At 41.0% G+C, this 25,637-nt stretch overlaps 2 protein-coding genes across 3 annotated transcripts in view; one reads left to right on the top strand and one right to left on the bottom strand.

The window, feature by feature from the left end:
- The window catches only part of ERP44 (endoplasmic reticulum protein 44), a 123,208-nt gene extending 119,863 nt beyond the window's left edge, over positions 1-3,345 (top strand). Inside the window, exon 12 of the mRNA XM_074945131.1 lies at positions 2,758-3,345. Within this exon, the coding sequence (XP_074801232.1) occupies positions 2,758-2,859 (102 nt within the window). The 3' untranslated portion in view covers positions 2,860-3,345. The remainder of the gene's footprint in view (positions 1-2,757) is intronic.
- Positions 3,346-7,023: 3,678 nt separating this feature from the next.
- Positions 7,024-25,637, bottom strand: part of STX17 (syntaxin 17) — a 64,307-nt gene continuing 45,693 nt past the window's right edge. For both annotated transcript variants that reach the window (XM_074943211.1, XM_074943212.1), the window contains exons 4-8: positions 21,189-21,420; positions 13,512-13,630; positions 13,381-13,431; positions 10,007-10,093; positions 7,024-9,282 (exon numbers count right to left, since the gene is read on the bottom strand). In XM_074943211.1, the coding sequence (XP_074799312.1) occupies positions 9,043-9,282; positions 10,007-10,093; positions 13,381-13,431; positions 13,512-13,630; positions 21,189-21,420 (729 nt within the window). In that variant the 3' untranslated portion in view covers positions 7,024-9,042. The remainder of the gene's footprint in view (positions 9,283-10,006; positions 10,094-13,380; positions 13,432-13,511; positions 13,631-21,188; positions 21,421-25,637) is intronic.

The raw sequence follows: 25,637 nt of genomic DNA on the forward strand, positions 1-25,637 counted from the left end.
GCTCCAGTACATAGTCTGGTGTCTGAAATTCCAGCTTTCAGTGGGATTACAAGCATTTCTAGGTTTCAAGTTATTTGGCTCTCCAAGAGAAACACTGTTTAATAGCTGCACATTTGCCCTGAATGTGCTGTGATTTTTTTTTTTTTTAAACTACTGAGGCAGGGCTCTTGAGAGGAAATTTTGATTGATGAATTGCTCATTATAGTCTGTACTTCCTGTTTGGAAGGTTTGGATTAATGACTATTACAGCATTAAAGCAAGTTTAGTAATTAGTAAATGAGACCTATTGCTCTTTCACTCCCCAGTTCTATGCCCTGTAGTTGCTTGCCATCAGTATTTTGATTACAATGGAAGAATCTGTACTCAAAAAGTCAAATGTGAAAGGATCTAGATGAAAGGGTTGGTGCTAAAACTGTTACTGAGCTATGATGTACAGAATGCAGATTCAAGGCACAATCCTGTATTTTATCATAAAATACAAATCCAGCCCGTGTATATTTGTATATAAACCAACTACATGTAGCTGGTTTTAAGGTATTTGCTTATACACAAGTCAGTCCACCTGGGACACCCAAGTCCCCAGGCAGGAGAAGAAAATTGTAGCAAGTTCCACCTGGCTTGCTGTGTAGCTCTGCACTGTATATGGAGAAACTGCCTGAGGGTTTGGCATGCCAGATGGGGCTTGCTTCTGCAGCTCCCCAGCCGCCTCTGCAACTTACCAGGTGCTACCTGCTCTACTCTTGTATGAACCTCTCTGCTCTACAGAGATTAATCACTAGTTACAGACAGGTAGATCTCAATGAGAGGACAGATATAGATAGATATAGATATAGATATAATACACACACACACACAAATACTTATGTGCAGAAAATATGTTTTGCATAAATTATCACAGTGCAATGTTGTTATTGGGAAATCAAGTCTCAAAAGTTAGTTTCTCCTGAAAATGTAACTAGGTCATGCTGTCACTCCAATATGTTCCCCCACAAAATGAGTTCATTTAGAAAAAAGGTTATTTGGGTGTGTTTCCAGTCTATGCAATTGCTGAAAACCAAGGAAGCCACCAGTAAAGGCAACATTAATACTCCTGGGGAAATTCTGCACACAGCCAGCCCCGCTGCCTAGAATAGCTGCCTACCTCTCATCTTCCTTCCCCATGCCATCAAAACACATGTATAAGTATGTACATGTGTCCAACTGGCATATATTACATAACTCTTCATACAGCGCCATGCTATCATGTGTGTGTATGTGACAAACGCTGCTTATCAGGAGGCGTACATTTGTCTTTCTCCATGTACAGGTGGCCTTTGAATTATCCCTATAATTTGTGTTGTATACATTTTTAATAAAAACCTTTTGCAGTTGTTTGAAATTTGTCAATGACAGTCTGACTTATTGGCAGACAGAAGAGTCTCCAATGGATTTGGCACAACCGGTAGTTAAAAATCTTTTTAGGAGTAAGGGTCACTTTTGCCATTATTTGTCATAACTGAAAACTTACACGGCAGCAGGTAGCCAACACATAGACTCTTCTCCATAAGCAACTACTCTTGTTTTGTGGCTCAACAGGTGGGTGTAGGTGTAGATTCTGGTGAAGAATGTTTTATCGATCAGAGAAGTGCAGCTGGAGATAAAATTTTGTCCATCATCTCTGCGTTTCTCTGACACGGCTCTGAGGACCATCCTCCTCACTCAACTCAATTAAACATTAAAAAAAATTCCTAGGAAATTAATATGCAGACAGCTTTGTTCAGAACTTTGCTTTTGTGTCAGGATTACTCTGTGTGTGAGACACAGCTAAGAAATCAAAAGTTAAGCCACCTACCCGTACATACTTTCTGCTCCTACTCAGAGCGACACACGTCCCGATTACTACAATTACTGTACATGTACACATCCTTAACTCTGTCCCCCTCTGGATGCCAGCTTTGTCACCTCCTTTACCAAACTCCCCCTTCCCAACACACCAATGTCCAGATCTAAATGTTCTTATCTTAATCATGTGCTTCACAGACCTGACTACGGAGCAACGTATTTTCAGGTATCTTCCTCCCCATTTTACAGACAAGGTGACTGAGGATCTGAGCGTGCACAGTATTTGGCACCTCTGGGAATAGAACATGAGTCACCAATATGATGGAGTCAAGTCTCACTCACTTAGCCACACCACCTCCAGACGAGGCCAAATCTATATGTAAAATGGGACTGTTGCAACTTAACCACATCTGCAGAGTACTGAGAAACAAATTAATTACATGATCACATGCTGTTTGCTTTACAGGATAGTCTTGTGATTAAGGTATTTGTCTCCTACTTCCCCATAGGAAAATAACCATACTGTTCAGTAATGCACATGTATGTTGAAGTTTGAGGTCAGACTTAAGGTTTTGCATTTAGTGTGCAGTGAGGAATGTGGTGTAAGTATTGTTACTGTACACACTGGAGGTGATTGGGTCTTAGGAGGATCAAAATCTGTCTAGGCTGATGTGTGGTGGTTAAGATGTGTTAAAGGAGGAAATGTTAACTGGGTATTTCCTTGATGTTAAGGGTCTTTGTGGATGGCCTTTCCACTTTAAGCAACCTGAAGTGTTTGTTTTAAACCAGGTTATTTCTCTGAGTATATAAAAGAAATTCATTCCATCCAGTTCAAGAAACTTAGTGTTCTGTTTGTTTTTAGTCTCATTTCTCATAAGCAATAATCTTAAAGAGTATCTTTACTTAATGAAAACATACTTTTGTGTTCTTTTTCAGCCAATTCAAGATTTAGCAAGCAGCCCACCAGAGAGTTCGTTCCAGAAACTAGCACCCAGTGAACATAGGTACACCTTATTGAGAGAAAAAGATGAACTTTAAAAACTTGAAATAATCTTGCAAGCCTTTCAGACAGCAGCATTGACTTGTGTGGTGGAAATAGTAACCCTATATTTTCATAATTCTGTGTATTTTTATTTGGGATAAACTGAAAAAATAAGTTGTTTTTTTTTTCTCCCTGGGCTTGTAAATACATTTGTTTGGTGGGTCATTCTGTACAGCGTCTTTTCAAAAGTTATGTTCCTAATGCTAGAGTAAAATATCAGAGACCCGTCTAGACTTTTGATCTAACTCTAATCTGTAAAACTTTTATAATCCAAATGAAGGTGGTATTGCCAGAGACATGCTGTTAACTTGCACTATCCCATTAAATAGGAATTTTGGGTTGTTTTCTGTGTAATCGGGTAGTACGTGCTTTTATTTCTTCCTCTCCAGGTGAATAGTTATGCTGGTACTTCTTTTTTTTGTCACATTCTTCTCATTAAAAGGGCATATTCTGGATACTTGGGGGGGAATAAATTAAAGTTTTACAGAATCTTGTGTGGTATTTTACTGTACATATGGAACTTGCATGAGTAAACAAGCATGACTGTTAAAAATATCATGGGAAAATTAAGATGATTAAGGATATGTCTGTATTGCCTTCTCTCATGATCCTAAGCCCTTAATGCTGTTGCACATAAAAAGCCAAGTTAAAGGAACATATGAAGGGTGCAAAATCAAGCACTCAAAAGTTAAGACAGGCGAGAATTAGGGTTGCCCATGCAGTATGAGAGTCTTGAATAACATAATCCCACACTATTTTTTTCTACTGAACCCTGCCTCATTCGTTGCACAGGGTGGACGGGGTTCATTTAATGAGCTTCTAGTCAGTATTCTGTTTAATCCCCATTGTCCAATCTGACACCAGGCCATCCTAACTGCCTACTCTATAATCCCTGTTCTGAAGACAGAATTATAATTTTTCTCAGGGGCTTTTCTATGGTGCTCATCACTGTAGTATCTGAAAGCTTCACAAAGCTTATTTTTACAGTATCCACGTGGGCTGAAGAGCTATTCTCTCCATGTTCTAGATGGAGAACTGAGACACAGGGGTTAAGGTCAAGGGTCTTATAATTTGGGGTGCCCAATTTGACATACAGCACCTGATTTTTGAGAGACTTGGCATTATGTAGCACTTCATATGTTCAAAGCACAGCTCCCATTGGCTGCAGCTGGTGATAGTGCAGCACGTCTGCAAATCAGACTCCAGCATCTCAAGTCAGGCACCCAGAAAATAAAGCACACCCAATTAGTGACCGCTTGTGAGAAGTTTATTCAGTGACTTGCCTAGCGTCACAATGGAACTCTGGTATGCTCAAGGAGAGAAGAGCCAATAGTCTGGGGGTTAGGGCACTCAATCTGAGACGTGGAAGATGAGGGTTCCAATCCCTGCTTTGGAGCAAGACATGACTCCCAGGTGGGTGACCTAAACACAGGTCCATTTGCTATGATCAGTGTGTGTCTGGTTTTTCACAAGGGCTACCCTTGCTTAAGTGCTTAAGTTCAGGAGAGGGTTTGTGGCTGTGAATCCCTAAGAGATAGGTGCATAAGTCCCTTTCTGGATCTTGCTGTATTCCTATAGGCTTAGGTGGTTCTCTCCTCAGCAGGACTTCTGTGACTACCTTTCTTGGGTGCCTAACTTGCCCCATACAGTGTGTAGGGTGCTAGGGGCCATAACTTGGGGCTGTGCTTTTCTCTGGGCAGCAGGACACCTAGGAATTAAGTGATGTAATGCCTAAGGTCCCCTCTTTGAATGTAGCCCTTACTTCCTAATGCTAGTTGACTTATGAGAATTTACTTCTCCCCAAACTCACTTACCAAGGATGCCCTGCCTAATAAATTTAAACCACTCCTCTTTTTACCACTTTCTCAAAAAACTCTGGAACCTCTGAAGCTACTCTGTTGAGCAGACTCTATATTATCTCCAGTGCACTTCAGCAAGCACTACCCCAGACCCTAAATTTCCAGGCCCTCTTCTACCTTTCTATGTGATTAGTACTAATATGCAGCATGAGTGCAAGCCCTTGCCTACCACTGGAAGTTTTGTGAGACCCTTTCTCCCTTGTAGTGAAGTCACCAAATGCTTCTCCTGGTTGCCACAGCCCTAGCTATCACTACTACTAACTAAATCCTCTGTCCCCTGTCTTCTGCTTTGGTATCACCATCTCCTGCAGTGATCGCTTTAGCTTGTGAGGAATAATACAGATGGTCAGAGAGTAGATCCTAGCTGGGGGGAGTCTACCCTCCATTCCCCATGGTCTCAACCCACTATGAGGACCAACTGCCACAAACGTGAAGATTGGTTAGCAAGGTCTAAGGTGGCTCTACTCCAAAATGTTCCAGGGTGTTTTCTCTCTGTAATGGTTCTGGTGCTGTACTAGTGGCTGCTGTACTGGGCTATGAGGCACATGAGCTACCTGCACTAAGTATATGCATGTGTCACTTCAGTACATAGCAACCCTGTAGCCCTACATGCTCTGTGCAGTAAACAGAGTAGCCCAAACCATCATGAATTTGTTGGCAATGCTGCTGCTAAGACTTCGTATTTGGCTAGAAAATGCCAAGCACGTCATAGGTGCGGCCATAAACAAACAAGAAGCAGGAAGCCTGCCTTCAAGAGCTCCTAACCCCAGGGACAGACAAACAGGGTTAAGGAGAAGGGGAAACACCACTTACTGTACACATCAGTTACATGGTCTATAAGCAACATTGCAGATGTTCCTCTTCGGTGGATATTTTAACATGAAAGAGGTGGCTAAGCTCAGGTAACATGCGTGGAAGGCACTACACAGGTGATACTAGGTATGCACACCTCTGAATTTCAACATTAAATGTACAGCGTAAATATAGAGCACAGGGTGGTGAGCCTCTATGCAGATGCACAATGTGATGAAAAACTCTTCAAGCACTGTGTCCATCCACCATTACATTTCACTAGTTTAGATATTTTCCCTCAGGGGAGGACAATAGCAAATGATACTTGCCTAATTCAACAAAAGCTTATTTTAAATATTAATACACAGAATATTGTTTTAAATGATTAAAATAATTACTTTAAAAAAGTAATAGATTCTTGCTTGCATACTTATACCTGCCTCTGGAAATTTCCACTACATGCATCCGACGAAGTGGGTATTCACCCACGAAAGCTTATGCTCCAATACATCTTAGTCAGTCTATAAGGTGGCACGGGACTCTTTGCCGCTTTTTTTGAAAAAAAGTAGTAATCCATTAGATCCCGTAAAGGAACTACAGAATGCCACTCAAATACCCGCTCTTCAGAAAAAGAAGGTAAAAACCTTACTTAGTCTGGGGAAAAAGTGCCTGGCTTGTATTCCTGAGGTTTCTTAGTGTCCATGGAAAATTAAATGTTCGTTTGGCTACTGCAGGGAGCCCACTTTTTTCCTTCTGTGCAAATAAACTTCTTTATTTCTCAAGTCGAGGTTTGTAATCCAATAGTGTTGCAGGTTTAATGGTATACTAAGTTCTGTGTACATACAAAATGTAATGAAGACCGTTTGTTTACTGCATTTTGCCGCTTCTAAAATATGAATAATTTTGACCTATTACATGGAGTTTGTTTGCAACAGTACAATGAATAGCGTGGTGCAAAAAGACAACAGTTCTATAGCTACAGACTGTTACATGGGATGAAAGTCTGATGAAGGTGCGGTAAGACAGTATGTCGTGGTTCAGTAGTGTACAGAAGGAAAGTAAATGTGTCCAATGAAAGTCCCACAATCACCAATGGCTTCTAGTTAATTAAAAAAAAAACTGAAAAGTAGGAAAAGTTTAAAGGTAAAGACTATCAGCTAAGGAAGGAAACAGCCTAGTGTAACAGTTATTACAAGTCCATCAGCAGAGCTTACAGTCACGGTTCATGCATTTAAAGAAAGTTTTTCTTAGGCGTCATGAGCAAATGAGCTAGATGACACAGGAGGTCCTTTCCACTCCATCTGGTTCTACAGATGTCGGCATTTTAGCTTCTACTATGCAGTTTTGTCAATTTATATGTTAGTGATTACTTGTGAAAACCATTCTTGTGTACACAGGCTCAGGGAAGCACAGTCTTCCTTAACAGAGACATCTGAACAGCTACACATTTGGGTTCACATTTTTATTTTACAGGTAATTAATAAATTATGTAATTAAGAAAGACCGACCCTATACAGGAAACTTGTGCTCAGATGAACAGTCGCTTACAATATTTAGGCACCAAAACCCATAATCCCACCATTAGAAGACAATTATTTCCACAGACTGTGCCAAATCCTTGGTTGCAGTGGTGCTCCATTTTTGTTGTTGTTAAATGTGATGCAGTGGCAATTCCCTGCTGGGCTATGGAGCACCCAACAACATTGTGTAATGAAACTCCAATTAAGCAACCATTTTTTTTTTTTTGAGAGATTTATTTTGTACAGTCAAGCAGGTCTCAGGGAAGATGAGACCACTTGAGATCTTAAAGAAGCAATGGCATAGCCTGTGTTCTCCCTCAAGGCACTAACAGCAGTGCTGGAATGGGGATGGCCGACATGGCTTGCCACGATAGACTATCCAGGGTTGGGTGAAATTTAAAACTTGTTAAAAGCCATATATTTAAAGATGGGAGGTGCAGAGAGGGAATAGTGCTCCAAGTGAAAATCAAGCAAACAGGACAAATGAACAGCAGATCTCCAGAGGAAGACTAGCTAACTACCCATGCTGGCAGCTGTGAGCAAGAATACTACAGAGAACACCAGCAAACCTTGAGTCCTGGAGAAATGCTATGCTGAGCTAAAAGTCTACTAAGAATAAAGAATACAACCTGGTAGAAGTGATCCAGTGGAAACTGAGGAAAGAACTAAACAGTTGTGTGGCAGGAGAGAGCAAGAAGCATACCTGACCAGCCCATACATAAGCACTAGGTGAACCCACCACATCTGACCTACATCAACATTACTGAAACTGTGATCAGCTCACCTAATGGTGGCACCACCTGACAAGTTACTGGTAAGTTCACCAGGATTGTCAGCTTCACAGTCCTTTGTCTTCCAGATGTGACGGTTCTAGGTCACAAAGTGACACTAAATCTCCACTACATCCTTGCTGAATAGGTGGAATGGGAATAAAGGACTGAGGAGTTGACATTGCTATAAACAGCAGCCAATGTCTTTGCTGAATGATCTTCTGTCCTGTCCCACCACTGTTTTGATGGAGGCAGGCTGTGAACAAGACATGGAGGAAAAAGGGGAAGAGCATCTGAGCAAGTGCTTCTTAAACAGCCTTGGGTGGGGCGGGGTTAACCCCACAAAGCAGCTTTCAAATACAGGCTGGGAGGAGAACAACCAAGGAATGCTACCTCTCCTAGCACAAGCAATCCTCTGGGATTTTGGCGGGGGGGAGGGGGCTGTTTGAAGAGGGAGAGAAGGGCCTGGATTTGAAAAAGAAAACCAGCTGGATTTTGAAGACATGGATACAAAAGAAAGTTAGAAGACATGACATTTCTTTAAAAAGAGCAGAGTGAATTTAGTGCTCTAGAAAGGGAGGGGAGCAGCACCACGACTTTGGTAGAGTTTGATAATGCAGGCAGGTGCTGGGTTTAGTTACGCTTTCACCACAGCTGAAACAATGTGATGTAACCTTAACCCTCAGGCCCCATTGCCAGTCTGTGCATCTGCTGAGGAGAGCAAAGACAGTCACACCAGACTGTATGGGGGCTTGGGCAGACAAACAAATGAAGAGTAAAACCAGCTCATTTTTAACATTTGATCAGAATCAAACTGTGAAGTTTAAAAGACAGAGAGGAGTACTAATAGTGTACTGATCTTTGAAATCACTTAATAAAAGTGCTCCAAACCTTAGGGCCCCTCAGGTTTTTTGGTAAGAATGCTCCAAAGCCTTTCATAATGTGTTCTCGATTCTCAACTAAACCCACTCCAGTAGCATCCTACAAAATAAGGGGTGAATTTGGCACACAACCCATGATTCCTTAGGGCTGCAGATTTCTTTATGATGAAAATGTATTCCTTACAGCTTTCAAAATTACAGGACTGACAGTACGTATCTCACCGCCCACTTCACCCCTCCCAAACAGCAACACAGTTGTCAAAACTCACAACAGACTTATGTTCAAAGTGAAGACTGCAGGTCTGTCGTCATCACTGGGACTATTACTTCCAGTCCTAGTCACACTGAAATCTTACTTCAGCTGGATTTTTTGTCACTTTGGCTAGGGAGGTCTGGACAGCTGGAAGAGAGCTCCTCAATCATTTTCTGTTTTCTTCTCTGTATCAATTTTCCACCTGTGAAGCCCAATACCCCACCACCAAGTGCAGCTGCAATTCCTGCCACTTTGAAGCCTGCGAGGAGACCAATAGGACCCCCCACCACTCCACCAATGAGTGCACCTGCCACAGGCAAAGCTGCCAGCTTATATTTTGCAGCCTGTAAAAGAAAAAAAATCTGTTTAGAACACACACCTGTGGTGATGTGCATTTCCCCCTCATTACTCTTGGCAATACACTCTAATTCTCGGTGCATAAATAAACCTTACAAATTAGTTTTTTTAAAATACACTATTCCACAGTAAGAGAGAATGTGCCCAACTGCTTCAAACTTGAGCTATCCCATATATGCAGTAGAAAAACAGATCATTTTAATTGCTATTGGTTGATTTTATTTGCAATATAAAATCCACTGTCTGGCCTACATAATTCAAACAAATGTAAGAATTGTAATCTGCCCAGAAACTTTCCACTAACATGCCGAAGCTCTATTTGCGGGTTGTTAAAAACGATTAGTGATATAAATGTGGTTTAGTATCACAGCAGCATGTGTCCCAGGTATCCTTTCATGTCACGCTCATCTGACTCTGCTGAGCCAACCAGTGAACACTCTGCTGCCTGGTTTTGTTGTTATTCCACTGAAAGCAGCAGCAGAACAGCCGTCTAATGAGGCTTTAGGCCAGAGAAATTCTGTTCTGGCAGACTGCATGTAACAGAACATTACAAGAGATTGATTTTTTTTTTCACGACCTATGTGTCATTTCTTCCTTATTTCCTTAATTGCTGGTTCCCTCAGCATTAAAGACGGCAGATCAATTGGGTTAATACAGAAGATTGCTGGGAGGCAGAGTACCATTGATTCACCAGCGGGAATAGATCCCTACCTTCCCCAAGTTTTTGGTTCCCTCTTCAACATTCACAGTAGCACTGTTGACATGGTCTTCAATCCTGTCAATCTTCTCCTGCTGAGACTAGATGCAAAGGAATGAGGAGTGAGGTTACCTGCTGGGAAGCAGCAGTAAGCCAATACACACTATTTTAATGCCTGTAATCAGGGCCCCACAGCAGCTTTCATCTTCTACACACTCTAGCCATGCAGCCTTAATGGTAGTTCATTAATAGCATCTGATAAACCAAGCTGTAAGTACAAAACCACTTCCAAAAAGGAATGTAACTATGAGGTAATAAAATGGAGTGTTATTATACAGAGTATTGATATGGTTAAAGAAAGAGCAGACTAAAATGTATTCTTATTTAATCTACTGTCATATGAATGGATGAATTTGCATCTCAGGGAAAAATCCAATAAATCCAAACAAGCATTTATGCTTCATGCTGAGTTTCATACTCAAAACAATTCCTTTTCTAATAAGAGAGGGTACAAGGCAGGCACACATTGTATTACACACAATATTTCCTTGATTGATTAAAGAAATCCCAAAAGCCATGATTTACCTATGAAACTATATTACGTTAACGTAACCCTACCGATCTAATCTCCCGACTATGCTGAAAATACACCGAAATTGCACATCCATCCTCTGCTTTATGTTTGTTTAATTTATGCAAAAATGCTCCACTTTCCCCAGTCAGTCACACTCTTACTGCGAGCCCCCTTGAGCTTTCGGTGAGCAGCCTCCCTCAGCTGCTAGTTGGAAATGAGATACTTCTTCCCATCTTTTGTAAACCACAGCAGGACCCCAGTCTCATTCCGTCACAAAGCACAATAGGCTGACCAGCATACAGTTTAAAATGTTCTGAATTTAAGATCTCTGTTCAGAACAAGCTTTGTTTTAATCTTTCTAGCGCAATGGCTGAGCCCAGTTCTGTCAGAAGTGGTGTAATGAATGTCTGTGGCAGACATGTAATAAGCCATGTGTATAATGGGAACTGATGATCTTGTGATTAAGAAGTGGGAATCAGGCGCCGAGTTTATAGTCCAAGCTCTGCCACAGTCCTCGAGACCCTGGGAAACTTCTGTGACTCAGTTTCCCTGTTTAAAGGAATAGAGAGAATACTCTCTCTTCTCTCAAGGGTATAGCAAGTCTTCAGTCATCATAAAGTGCTTTGAGCTCCTCAGATGGAACACACAATAGAACAGCAAGGTATTGTCAATATGTATTGCATTCTACAGCAGTATCTCAGCCACACAAACTCAGGGTTCATATTTCTCTGCCAATTTTAACAGAAGAGCAACAGCAGCCCTGAGAAGATGGTGTTTTGTCTCCACCTCTTCCTGCTCTCTCCATCTCCCACCTTGTTTCTCTTACTTAGACTGTAACTTCATTATTTCTAAACCAGGACTTGGGCCATATTGTGATGCTGTGATATTTTCTGGGGAAGCAGTCAAAGTGTCTGAAAATCCTATAGGTATCAATCCTCCAAAGGTGATGAGCCCGCTAACCTCCTGAAGTCACTGTAGGTCAGGCCCATATTGTGCATGAGCAGTGCATAATTTTCCACTTAAAAAAACTCAAAACAGCCTATTGAGATGTGCACCCAATAACGATAGTTTTAACCACTGATAACTAACTAGGGTGCCGTGTTTGGAGGGCACCCAAACAGTGTTTCCACCCACGTGTTTTTACACATACAGCCAGATGGAAAGAGATACTGACCATTAACGATGCATTACTGACTTAACCTATACTTAACCTAAATTGTTTTTAGGCACTCAAACCAATTTATGCATCCTCATAAGGAAGGTGAACCAATTTAACCGAACAGTTTCTAAACCCATGTAAATTAAATCACTGCAATTTCTGTGTGTACACAATCTATCACGAGGCAGATGAGAGATAGAATAGATGGCTCATGTGTGCGCATACAGAGTTTCTTTCCACCACAACACCTCGTAGGAGAGAAGAATGTGGATGAAACTTCAGATCCTTCCCTGAAGTCCTGACTAAGTAAGCAAAAACACAAATCTTGTTCAGTGGAGTCTCTCTTGTCCTTCTCACCACAACCAGAAATGCTGAGAATGTGTGGAAACCAGTAGGAAAACTGTTCTAATGTTCACGCTCTCCAGTAGTTAGTATGATGCAAACGGAACCTGACAAAGGAACTTGGATTGAAAACTATCCCCATTAGCAGCTTCTGTGTTGGCAAAAATTAAAGACTATGGAGCAGCTAACAGTAGTTTCTTTAAAGTAAGGAATCAAGATACAAAGAAAAATTGCCAAGACAGGATCAGAATCAACAGGGCTCAGTGGTCAAGAGGCATGCAGCATGGAAGCTGTTGATACACAGAGAGAATAGCATTAGTGTCTGTTATTCCTCAGCAAGCTTCACAGACCTCCTCATGGTGAGGCAATTAAGCATGTTAAGCCAGTGCTACTGAATGCTCCTAATTGCTGCAACATGGTGCGTGAAAACCAAGGGTGAAGAGGGAACCTATCTTAAAACTCACTCCTTGAGAATGTAATGTAAATCTTTATCCTGAAAACCTCATGAGGGCTTTCAATACAGTACTGCAGTGTAACATGACAACATTCTTAAATGGACACTGTCAAGATAGACAGTGGATAGTGAGGCAAATTCCTTACCCCGGTTATTAATAGTTTAGATGATCAAAGGTCATTTAGCTCCAATGAACTAGCACATGTTCCTGTTCCTCACTTAACAAAATGGAAGTTTTATCTATTTACCTCAGGGGCCTGATCCTCACACTACTGATTTTTCTTCTTCGTCAAAGAATCTAGATTTTCCAAAAAGGGGGAATCTGACTTTAGTGGGAATTTACATGTAAAAGGAATGCAGAACTAAGCCCAAGAGTTTGGGTCTAGCTTTTGTACTGTTATCTCCCCCACACGCCTATATTTTATTGAAATGCATAAGGATGTGTGCACGTATGTATACATACTATTTAAGAAAGTGCCAGATAGACAGACTTGGAAACACGAGTTCTCTACAGTATTTATCCATAGACAAAATACAGCACAGACATCCAGAGTGCAAACTTCCCTCACAGCCTTGAAATCCTGATTAGGAAGGACCATTCTATGACTCCATTCAGTCAGTGTCATTTTCCTGAAGCTACTAACAAGGGCAAAATGTGACAGGACTTCTGTGCCCTAATAAGTGGGCTGAGACAATTTCATATTAGGCTGCTGAAAAGCCATTGAATAGTAGCAACTTAGTCTGACTTCAGATCAGCGACAAAAGTCTCCACTATCTCTTTACCAATTATTTGAGCCACTCAGTCCCCCAGGCTTTGTCTTTATCAATTCTTTATCTAGAGTTTTAGATTAATACTTACATTGACTAGTAAAGAGAAGTCAGTCACCAGCTGGCTGAGTTGAATCAAGTCCTACAAATAAAAAATGATTTCTTATATATTTGCTTAAAGAAAAGGAACTTAAATGGGAATATAAGGGAGCTCCATTGTACCTCTTCTAAAGTTTCCCATGATTCAGCAGCATTTTCCTCCTGAGGAATTTCAGGGAGTGGGGAGTACACCTGAATAAAATTCTGAGAAGTGTCCACAGCTCCAGTGTTATACAAAGGCTCTGAGTGAAAACATGATATTTATAAATGCATGTATTCTATTAGAAAACAGGCTGCAAAAAATTCTGTGTCTTCCCATATCTTAATATTATTTGAGAATAACATGACAATTGACCCAATTCAAGCCAGACAATAGCCCTACAAAGTTTATACGAGCAAAGTTCTATTCTGAACACCACAAATCTTATTTAAAAAATTGTTCTTCCCCCCAAAAATATTAAATTTCTTAGAACAGACACACTCCCCAGGTTTGCTCTGAAAACAATTATCAAACTATACTACTTAATTCGGGTTTAATTCATTTTGTATTTTAAAATTTAGCAAAAGAATCTAAAGCCTGGGCTAAGCACTTTTTATTTATATAGGATAGATATAAACAAATAATTCATGAAATCAGAGCAATGGTTCACATAGTTATGGTTAAGTGCACCATCGATTTGATTTCTAGTCCATCTTTCCCACTCTGAGCCAGCAGGAACTAGGAAAGGATGACCCGCTAAAGAAGAAGAACAATGAAACCCTGCTAACGCTAATAAGAGAGTAGTAGAGTGTTGCTCAATTCTAAACCCTAAGACCAGGTAGATAACAGCACCTTGATTGTAACAATGGGCTTTTAAGAGGCTAAAAGTATGGAAGAGGGATGTCAAATGCATGAAGAGAATGCCCTCTCCTCTCCATATACACACACAAAGGAACACAGATGTGGGGCGGGGGGAGACAGGGGATGCTATTTTGCAAGGAACAGCTAGAAAGGTCACTTCATAAAGTAAAGTAATCGACCAGAACCTTGTGCATCTCTCTTACATCAACTGTACTTGGCAAGTGATACAATGGAGAGTGAACAAGATACGCTTCCAAAACCTTCATAACAAATTCAGGTTTGGTCAAAGCAACGAGAATAGTGAACTCTAGTTCTTTTATTCCCCTAGTTTTAAGGTTTTTCCCTTCTCTCAATAATTCTATATTAAGTCTTTTATATAACATCATTGTGGAAATAAAACTAAATTAATACTTAGTTTTGAAGGAGGCATGGCCTAGTGATCTGAGCACAAGGCAGGGAGCTAGGAAGCAGGCTGCGATCCAACACTGGATACCTTTGTGGCCATGGGAAAGTCGCTTAGGGCCCAGTTTTTCGGAGATGCTGCTCACTAAGTTCTCATTGGCTTTAACTGGAGTTGTGAGTGACCAGCTCTTCTGAAAAAAATCAAGCCATTTAACCTTTTGGTCTCAGTTTCCCTATCTGTAAAAGAGGATATTACTACTAATCGTACAACTTGTGTGGCACGTCTGAAGTAGCGCACTGTACAGCAAAAGAATTTCTGCGATGTAATAAAAAGCTCCAACAAATACAAGTCAAACAATAAATACAGGCTACCAAGATCTGTAAGATGACTAGCTCAACCGTATTATCTGCTTCAGACACCTCTGCAATAATATAAAGACATGCTGGAAGGGGTGAAGTGTCAATTTTAAACCCTACGTTTTAAATGCAAAACATGTTTTAATAAAAACTTACTTTTTTTCTTATGTAGCCAACACTTTTAAGGTGGTTTTATTTAACTCATAAACAATTTTAAAATGTGTATTTTAATTTAATTCCAATTTCCATCCAAATGCAGCTTGATGTGAATCCCAAATAAAAATTTATTAATTACCCAGTATATAAGAAACATGTCTCTCAACATTTTCTGACATTTTTGACATTAAAAAATGTCAAAATTAAGAATCTGAATAGATGTATGGCAAACTATATAATTGCTTAAATGTGTGCAGATATGGTGTGTCCTGCTGGTATGCAAAAAATTATCAAATTTTGTGTAAAGGCTATATTTGGGTGCAAATCAGAATGTTTAAATGGTTACCAACCAATGAGAATAAACCCTGCATTAGGAAAATAATTAAAACTTACAAATTCAAAACAATCAATTATTTAAATTAAAGTTTGCTGCTTGGTGATTTAAATTAATCCATCCTGAAGGCAACCATCACTGAAATAAGAGTCTTTCACAAATAGTTTTTAAGAACTGCACAAATATACATATCCCATCGTATACACGGAATTTGGGGGAAAAGATGGTTCAAAACAGTGCAAATCTTGGGCCTAATGTGGCCCTCAAGCCAAAAAGTTTGCGCACCCCTGGTCTAATGCTCCCCTCACTGATTTCTCAAGAAGGTACAACTTCAACTGTCAGGGTCAAAAAGGAACAGCATACTGAGCAGCAGGCTGGTACATGGCTATCACTAAGACAAAAAAGGCAGCAGCTATGGCCATCTATAAGTGGAATGAGTCTGTCATAGGATGATCTGGGTTTGAAGCCTGAGGGTACTGAATGCACCATTTTAGATTAAGGTGGGGTACAAAGCGCTGAGGAGAAAGTACATTTAAAAAAAATTTTTTTTTGCAACAAATTAATAAAAAGGAGGGTGGGGGGAAGAATTTATTGGGAATTAACCCAAGCTAACTGACTAGAAGAAGTCACAAGAAGAGAATTCCACTAAGGAGTAGATGGCGAACTCTGCTTTCCAACTGATGGTAAGAGGGAACCAAAGGACAGTTGCGGCCATTCCGCACTTTATGCTCTAAGGGTGAAGGCAGGGGGTCAAGAGGACTTTGGTAAAGACCTTTGAGGTGGCAGAGAGGCCAAAGGGTAAGGATGCAATACTGATAGTGGTCTCTGCCCAATCACAAAATTTGAAAACATCCATGTGAGGGGTGTTTGACAATATGAACGTAAGTATCCTGGAGGTCAAGGGAGACAAACCAATCTACAACATCCTGCACATTACCTGGAGTGAGAGCCCTGCATAACGGATTACAATTAATGCCCCACACACGCTTGCATGACAACAGCCCCCACTATGGATTTTCCACCTCTAAAATGATTTTCCACTGACTGATAGCAATCCAGCTTTGCAAGCTTCCACAGTGCGATCACCACTTGCTTCTCAGTTGTCAATGCAGCTTTCATTCTGTTGTCCATGCTCAAATGTGGCATACAGATCCAGGAATGTGGCCTTTCGCACCTTCAAGTACTGCAGCCACTTATCATCCCAAACCTCCATCATAATGCAATCCCACCAGTCAGTTGCTTATTTTTTAGGCCCAGAAGCAGTCCTGTAGCTGATCTGTAAATGCCACCAACCTTGAATTGTTTTTCATTATGTCCCTTAGCAATCTGTCCTCAAAGAAATTATCATGTGCCCTTTTGTTGTGGTACTTCCTGCAGTTCTGCAAGTGCCAGAGGATTGTTTGTCCTGCATTTGCAGCATCAATGACAACAGTGCAGAGCTGTGTGGGCTCCACTCTTCTGACTGAGATGTCGGATAGCGACAAGTGCTTTGTGGGTGTGTAGGATTTTAAAAAGGCAAAAAAATTATGGGTTAGTCAATAACCACCTCATGGTATTATGAGATAGTGAAAGTTGAATGATAGGAACTTGACCTTTGGCTCCCAGCCCCGCAACGGGAGTCGTGTGCGCCCCACAACACATTGTGAATATTCCCCAAAAGGCATTGCACTGGAAGGTGGCACACTGGGATACGTACCCCTGGTACACCGCACTTAGCATCAATGCAAGCAGCTAAATATGCACACGCATGTGTGATATACTAACTGCAGCAGCTTTACACTGACATAACTTGTGTCGACCAAAGTTTGTAGTCTATACATGGCCTTAGCCAGCATTACATATTTTACACTTGTCAAATAAAACCGTTTATCAGTTATTCAAGAATAAAGAAGCTTCCTAAGCAGAACTGTGGACAGAGGAAAAGCCTCTTAAGTAAGATGGCCTGTAAAATGGCTTGCCCCCAATTGCCTCCTCCGTGCTGACCCTATTCTGCACCAGATTAGGATGTCCCACCACTGGGTTTTAGTGACATAAAGAGCCTTTAATGACTTCTCCATATTAAAGAATATTTCACACCTCATAAGAAGGCTCTGTTGTTACCTAGCAGCTCTATCTTCTTGGGGAACCAGGGCACAGTATCCAGCCTGTTTGACTCACAAAAGACCTTCCCCTCTCTTCCCTCAAGTCTTTGCTTGAACCAAGTCTGCATCAGAAGAAAGATTTACAAAAAGCAGTGAAAAGGCGGTGGGAGACGCACCTAAACCCTTGGGATAAAGATGACATAATTAAGGAAACTCCCCTATCCCCATTTGCATAGAAGATGGGACAAGGAGGCATCTCCAGTAGCATACAGAATGGAGAACAGAGAGACCAATATAAAAACCGCATGGAACTCTGGGACCAGAAAAGCAGGGAAGCACTGCATGATGGAGGATCTCTGCTCCAGATGTTAATGAACCCACACGTGCACACACCCAACTCAGTAGTTATCAGACCAACTCTAGTAATAAATCCTTTATTGTTATCCAAAATAGTGAAGTTCCCTAATTGCATTGTGAGCTCCCTCCAAGGAACACTGCCCAAAGCCAGGAATGATCAGCTGCCATGTCTAGCCTGAACAAAACAACTTTGGTATTCTCCCTTGCTTACACATAAATCTAGTGTTCTCCCTTGAACCATTGTTGCTTCTCGACAAAAACCCCTATCCATGCTCAAGTAAGTGTTCTGATGCCTGGATCCAAAATCTGCATCAGTTCCATTGAGACTTCATCTTCTCCTGACTGATCATGATGCAGGCTCTGCTTGACTCCAGCACTCCAGACCCTCAGCTACCACCACCACCTGGAATCCCCGATCAATTCAAACATCATGGAGTGGTGAGAACCCAGCTCGCTCTCTCTCGGTATAGCCTTCTGACCCTGACTTGTGTGATGAGTTGTTTTCTAAACCTGACTTTTATAATCAAGTTTAAGTTAGATTTAATATTGTAACTGTTTTGTTTGCTTGGCTCCCCTATGGTTATAAGCTGGCAATAAATAATTTTCGTGATTAAGCTGGTTGCTTCTTTCTCTCTCTCTCTCTCCCCTCTCCTCCGCCCAGCCTCCCCATGGGTGTTTTTTGGTTTCCTCATTCACTCTGCAGCAACACTCCTCATTCCTAAGCTAAAAGATCCCTGAAGCGCCAAAAAATCCTATGGGGGTTGATCATCAAGTGGGTTACTACCAGAACAAATGTAACGTGAAAGTGGGGAGAGAGACATGCTGAACCTGGGACATACGAGGGTGGCAGCTTGGAAGTGCTGCTCGACCCAGCCTGTTCAGGCGTGCTCTATTCTGGTGCGGTGCACGTGGCCTATGAGGGTGGCAGCTTGGAAATGCTGCTCCACCCAGCCTGCTGAGTCCAGGGACATATCAGGGGTCAGCTTGGGAGCGCTGATTAACCCGGTCCACTCAGACGCGCTCTAACTGTGTGTGTGTATTCATCTGCTTCTGGGGCTGGAAGAACCCAGCCCTGGGGAACCTAACATCCTGCAGGGCAGCGCCATTGGAAGGGAACTTGCAGTAGAGAGAAGTAGAGCTCGGTATAAGAACACAAGTGACACAAGCAGTACATTGATAGAAATACAGAACCATCCCATCCCCAAGAAGAGTAACCCTAATATTTCCCTTCCCACTTCAAAAACAAAAGAAAAAAAGGGAGTGGAGGAGGATGAAACATCTGTGGGCTGAAAGTATGAATGAGAAATTTACATTCAAAAGTTCGTATTTTAGGAAATTCTAACCCAAATGTGAAAGGGCTTAGAATGGAAGTGCTTCCTCAACATCAACTACAACATCTCCTCAGAACAGCAGTAAAAAAAACAAACACACCTCTGCATACTCTACAAAGTACCTTCACACTTCATTACACTCAAGATAAAAATCTAGTTCTCTGGGAAATTCAATATGCTGGTTAAAAAGAATTTTAGTATTTTTAAAAGTGGAGTCTCGCCTTTTGTTAACATTTGCTTAAAATGGAATTAAATTCAACTCCTATTGGACTTGAGATGGGGGATGGTGGAAAGGGAAAGCGCTGTATCATTTCTTTGACATGCCTCCTAAATGGGCTATTTGAATTTGTAAACTCTTCATTTCTCTGCCAGATTGGAAGCAACATGCGAAAAAGAAGTAGGGTATAAGGAAGTTTCTTTGACTGAGTAAGATCAGCAGCTAAGATCTGCTTTCAGATCTGCAGCCTTGAAGCACAAAAGAACAGGCAATGTGATATTACAGCTGCCCCATGAATGCAAAAAGCTGCTTTCATATTAATGCAAAGTTTTTAAAAAATCCTATATAATTATACTCAGTTGTCTGTGTGCCTGTATGTTTCACTTTACGTGAGGTGAACTACATCTCCATTCCTGAGCTGACTTGTGAGTGTATGTCATTCCCATAATATTTTCCTATGGCTATGCCTGCCATCCCAAAATTTCTAATCGGCTTCTTGGTTTTTCACCAATGACCCATTTTTTAAAAAAACATGAAAGTCATTCAGCTAGAAATACTAATCCTGTTTTTTTAAAAAAGAGACATTTTACAGTTTAGCATACATTTTTGTCTTCTTTTCTTAGTCGTGAAAAGACTTTCCCTCTTACTAATGACATTGCACACAATTCTCCCTGCAGTTCTCTACAGAAGGAACTTCTATGACAACAAGGAGACAGAACTAGATATTATGAAGATTAGCACTTTATAAATACAACAGCCAGATTATACAGAATTTCCTGATAGGAAAGATTTTCTGTGAGGCCACTAACTGAAAATATGTTTTTTAAATTGAAAAATGTGAGACTTGTGAAGTATTTTAACCAATATTAAGCTTCAAACTTTTCTGTATGAGGATGTGTTGGTTTAACTCTAATGGTCAATCCTTGTAAACAGCGTTTCAGATGTTAGCAGCAGCTAACTCCAGATTTGGCTTCAAGTGTAAGGGCAGGTGGGACAGAATGAGGGTGAAGAGAGACAAGAAGGTGCTCATGGGGGAAGGAAGGAAGGAAGAATGAGGGAAGAAAGAAAGTGAAAGATACAGTTTTCATGAAAGTAGAGGGATCAGAAAAGAGCAGTAGCAACCAGGCCCATCCTTGGATGATCTATAAGGTAGTATAATGTGTTTCTAAACCTCATATAATGGTCTTGTACTTTTACTGCTTTACTGCCAATTACGAAGATATATTTCTGTGTAAACGGACACTTCATACTCAACCTGCTCCTCCTGATTGAGACTTTCGGTGATGATATACGAATTGTTTTCACCATTTCACAGATAACGAATTAAGTAAAAATGTACTAAGTGATTACCATAACTAAGCAATGGAAAAAGAAAACGTAACTACAATAACCCCAAGATTGCTTGTACCTCACAATTTAGTGCTCTTGTTACTTAACTACGCCTATTAGGCTACCAATATTTTCCTCTTCCTTGGATAGCTGATTAAAGCATGTATTAACTACATAAACTGTGCAGTAAAATAATCTGTATTCTACATATGGTGAGAAAACTGTGGTATTTGAAAGGTGTATTAAAATTCACCTCTTGTCATATAAGAATGAAGTTTTACTAAACTGAAGTATTTATTTCCACAATATCTGGTCAGAAAACCCTGGAAATATACCATCATAAAACAAATATAAAAATACCACAATACAGTACATAGAAAAATAAATTCTACTACCTCCTCCTACCGTCGCAGATCTGATTAGAGAAGACTTTAAAGAGGTGTCCTCCTGTTCATTAAACTGTCTTTTAAGTTCTTCTGCAGATTCTGAATGGAGTTGTAGAAATTCTTTTATGGAAAATGAAGCTTCCTCTTTAACTGGATTTATCATTCTTTGGAAAATTTGTTTATCTTCCAGTCGGACCCGCAAACACAGTTTCTCCATCTCTCGGATATTGGCTCGCAGTTGCTGCAATAGTTTTAAAAGGTTATTTGTAACTTTCTGGCATACTGCTACTCCTACACACCTCTTTCAAGGGGGTAATGTGAATTAACTACCAGTTATTTTAATTTTTAAATAATCCAAAAAAAATTACATTTCAATATTTTGTATAAATTGAGAAAAATAAAAATTCCAAAAAGGTCGTCTTCTCAAGCAACCAAATGCTTTAATTTTAGTCTAGTGAAAATGAAAATATTCTAAACAAAAATCTGTTGCACCAAGGAGATAATGGGCATATTTTGCACAAGTAGTAAGAATTCACCTACAGTAAGAAAAATGTTCTTTCCCCAATGTTTTGTTCTTTCCTGTTTTATCTGTGCACAGGTCTATTCCCACAGTACTTTGTTTCCTATATCTGTGACAACTGGTACTTATAAGTTCTTTCCCTGGAACCAGTACGACCCACACAATCCACCAGATACCCAGCAGCTCAGTGCAGTTGCTAATTCTGTACCCTCTCACCCATTCTAATAAACTGGCTGTACACAGGGGAGTAGCCACTGACATTTGGTACTTAAGTAGCCAACTATAGCCCTGATTACAGATGTCATATCTAAGGCCTTGTCTTCACTATGAATGTGCCCCAATTACAGCTATCCATATAGCTGCTGCACAAATGTAACCCTTAACACAGACAGGCAAAGCAGTTATTTTCACCAGTTGCTCTTACCATTCTTTGAAACTGGATCCTCCTCTGTATATTTAATCTCCTGTCCCATTGTGCCTACTTGGGCTGCAGTGTTCCAGTTCTTGCTGCCGTATCAGTAATAGCAGAGAAATGTACTGATTACCAAAGGCAAAAATGATCTCAAAGTTTCCCATGTTCATCAACCAGACTGATCTAAACATCACAAAAGCTAACCAGACGTGCAAGAACAAACTTCTGTTCAACCACAGCTAAACCACCTCTCTCATCACAAGAGGAGCTGTCCACAAGAAAAACTCTCCATGAAGATGTGGTCAACACTATGAATATGTTTCAGAACCCAACCCTAGTGGATGTAACACACAGGACTGCTATGACACCTGATATATTTAGCATATTTTGCAAAGCAGTCACTGTACTCTACATTTACACAGGAACTCAGAGGTAGTGGAGAGCTGCTTTAGTTTATATCGACTCATTATGACGATTCTACACAGATATAAGGGCCAAAAATCACTGTAGTATAATATTTACATAATTACAACCTTTTCATGACCCCACTGCAGCTTAGACCCAGCTCTGCTTTCCAAACCAGCACATCTCTACCCTGCACAAGATTTGGACAAAGAAAGAATCATCTCACTGTTGTACCAGATACTGCTGGTTAGCATTTTACATACACTTGGCATAGGTGTCAGTGTCTGTAGAGGGCACAAATCCATGAGTGTGTGTGTCAGACTGTTTGGAATTTCAAGAGTTCTAGAACACTATGGATCAGAGCCTGATATGGGTCTAACGGGTTAAAGACTTACTTGAACTTGATGAGATCTGAATAACCAGATGACTGTGCACAGTTATTTCTTGTTAAGGACATTAATGATTATAATTAAAGGTTGCGGGTTTACCACAGGATCACAGAACCTATGATTTCATTGATTTTGCCCCTAGAGCGTCACGGACCACTGCTTGATGTTCCCTTGGGAGTGGGAGGAGAAGGGAGGATGTTCATCAAAGCATATTTGAATTCTAAGCTGTTGTACTGTGCCATCTTGCTTTCTTTGTGCAAGCTTTCTTCTGTTGTGAGTACTACCCGCCCTCACTTTCTTTCAGACAAAATATTCAGACTGATGTGTGGAAGGGGGCTGGAAGTGTAGGTTTGTTTTGTTTTTGTTTTTTTAATTGATTTCAGTTGGTTAAGAGTGAATTGAGCGCTGTCAGACGAAATGGTGTATCCAAGATAATAATGCTTTGCATTTATACAGAATATTTTCATCCAAGGAACTCCAAGTGTGAAGAGGAGCTATATCCATTTTACTGATTGGGAAACAGGTACCAATAGGTTAAATGCCTTGCCCATAGTCATATGACGAGTCATTGGCAGATTAGGAATAAAATATCAGGCATCCTGGTCTAATTGCTAAATGACTCTACATCCCTAACTGCAGCTGCATTGCTATTTCTGGGAAACATCTGAGTCAGCTAGCATCAGCACTCATGTCCTACAAACATTTTTGATCCCAAGAATCAAAAACTTCGTTGGTGGTGGAACAGAGACAATTAGGGCTAAATTATGCCACTGCATGTGGGGGTGCATCAGAGAAGCACAATGTAGGGAGGAAAGAGAGGACAGAAAAGAAGGGGGGAAGCTAGCATTGGCACAGAACAAGTGGCCTGGTGAGGGGATGGCTTTGCTAGGAAGAGTGCAGGCTACACCTGTTGGGCAGATATAGCAAGGGACATCATTTTCCATACACCTCCAGACATACTAGGCCTTACAAAGGCAGAATACTACTACCAACTACTCACTGCTGTTTGAGTGAATACCTACCTACCTCTTCTCCCCAGTGCAGCTCACACTCGTAAGAGCTATAATTGAACCCATTTTAGGAGATGTGGAAGTCACGAAGTATTGTCTGAACATATGCACAGTTCATGTTGCACCTCATGGAAACAGTGGTAACTTACAGTGTATTCCACCTGGAAAGCTATATGTATTTTTAAGTGTGCAAGGAGAACCTGGTGCCTGCTCATGGAAACTTTTTCCCTAACATTACAGCAGGGTTAAGGAAAGCTCTACTGCACCTGGGGTCCTTGAGGGTTCAGGCTGAGGCAAAGGAATAATGCAGCAGAGGGCCTCGAAACGGGACTACCTGTTTGTATATCTCCTTTAACCAAACAAACGGTTTCAGAATTACTCATTTAAATGAAGCAGTGGGGATGCCACCCATCAGGCTCAGATCCACAAAGATAATCAGGTGCCAAAACCCCAGACTTGGGCACCTACGTCCAGTTTTAGGCTCCACTGCAATTCACAAATTCCCACCAAACTCTGTAGGTACCTAGGCACCAAGTGAATTTAAGTTTTCAGGATAAAAGTTCCCACCTTTGAGCATGCACATCACTGCCTCCCTCTAGGCATCTGGAGGCCTACCTCCCACCTAAACCGCAGAGCAATTCACAAACTGGGGGAACACAGGTGTTTGTCCACCTAAATCGCAGTGTCCAATCCAGTAGGTGTGCTCAGAGCAGTCTACCAGAGTGGGTCCCATTCAAAATCTGGCCACCAGAGGAGAAGGAGCTAGAGGAGGTGGTGGTGGTGCCACCTGCCTTGTAACTTTTAGCCCATTCACCTGGGATGTGGAAAGTCCAGGTTAAATTCCCCCACCCACCCACCCACCCGAGAAGGAGACGGGAGATCCCTGTTGAAATCCTACCGCTCAAGAGAATGCTCTAAACCAGTGGCTCTTAACCTTTACTGCAGCCTGCACCCCTTTGGTTCTCAAAATATGTTTTCGCACCCCTTATCAAACATTGTTGAAGTAGGTCAGTTCTTTATTCCTAGATATATCATAACTATAGAATGAAAGAGAGAGAATTATATACATATAAACATAGGTTTGATGAAACAAAGTAGTTGTACTTTCGTGCCTGTGCTTAACTTGTGTTTTCAGTGATTTACCTTCTAAAAAAATCTGGCATGTCTCGCACCCCCAGGGAGTGCATGCACCCCAAGTTAAGAATCACTGCTCTAAACACTGAGATATGGCATATTCTGATACCGGGCTCCTTCAGTCTCTACTGTTAAAGCTGTTCCACTGTGTTTAAATAATGAAGGAATGATTGGAGAAGGAGGACCGGCCACAGGGTCTCCCACCTCCCAGGTTGGTGCCCTAACCACTGACCTACAGAGTGAGTCATTCATATTCATTCATTCTCACTCTCTCCCCCCCCCCCCCACCCAATGATTGTTCCACTGGGGATAGATATTTAAATAGTCATTGGGCACGCAAGACAGAATGACTGTGTAGTGTTTAGGGCACCCCCCTGAGAGGTGGGAGACTCTGGGTCCAGCCCCCTGCTCCAAACACTCTTTCACTATTTATGTACAATGGAACAGCTTCAAACATTTTGGTTTGGGGGTTTTAGCACAAAACATCACCTAGACTTTTAAAAACTAAGAACGCATGACTGATTTTTACTAAAAACTAACATAAGAAATGTATAGTACAAATTATAGTACTTGTTGATTTGCGATAGA

The sequence above is a fragment of the Natator depressus genome, chromosome 2 (genome assembly GCF_965152275.1).
Source record: "Natator depressus isolate rNatDep1 chromosome 2, rNatDep2.hap1, whole genome shotgun sequence".
Classification (NCBI taxonomy): Eukaryota; Metazoa; Chordata; order Testudines; family Cheloniidae; genus Natator; species Natator depressus.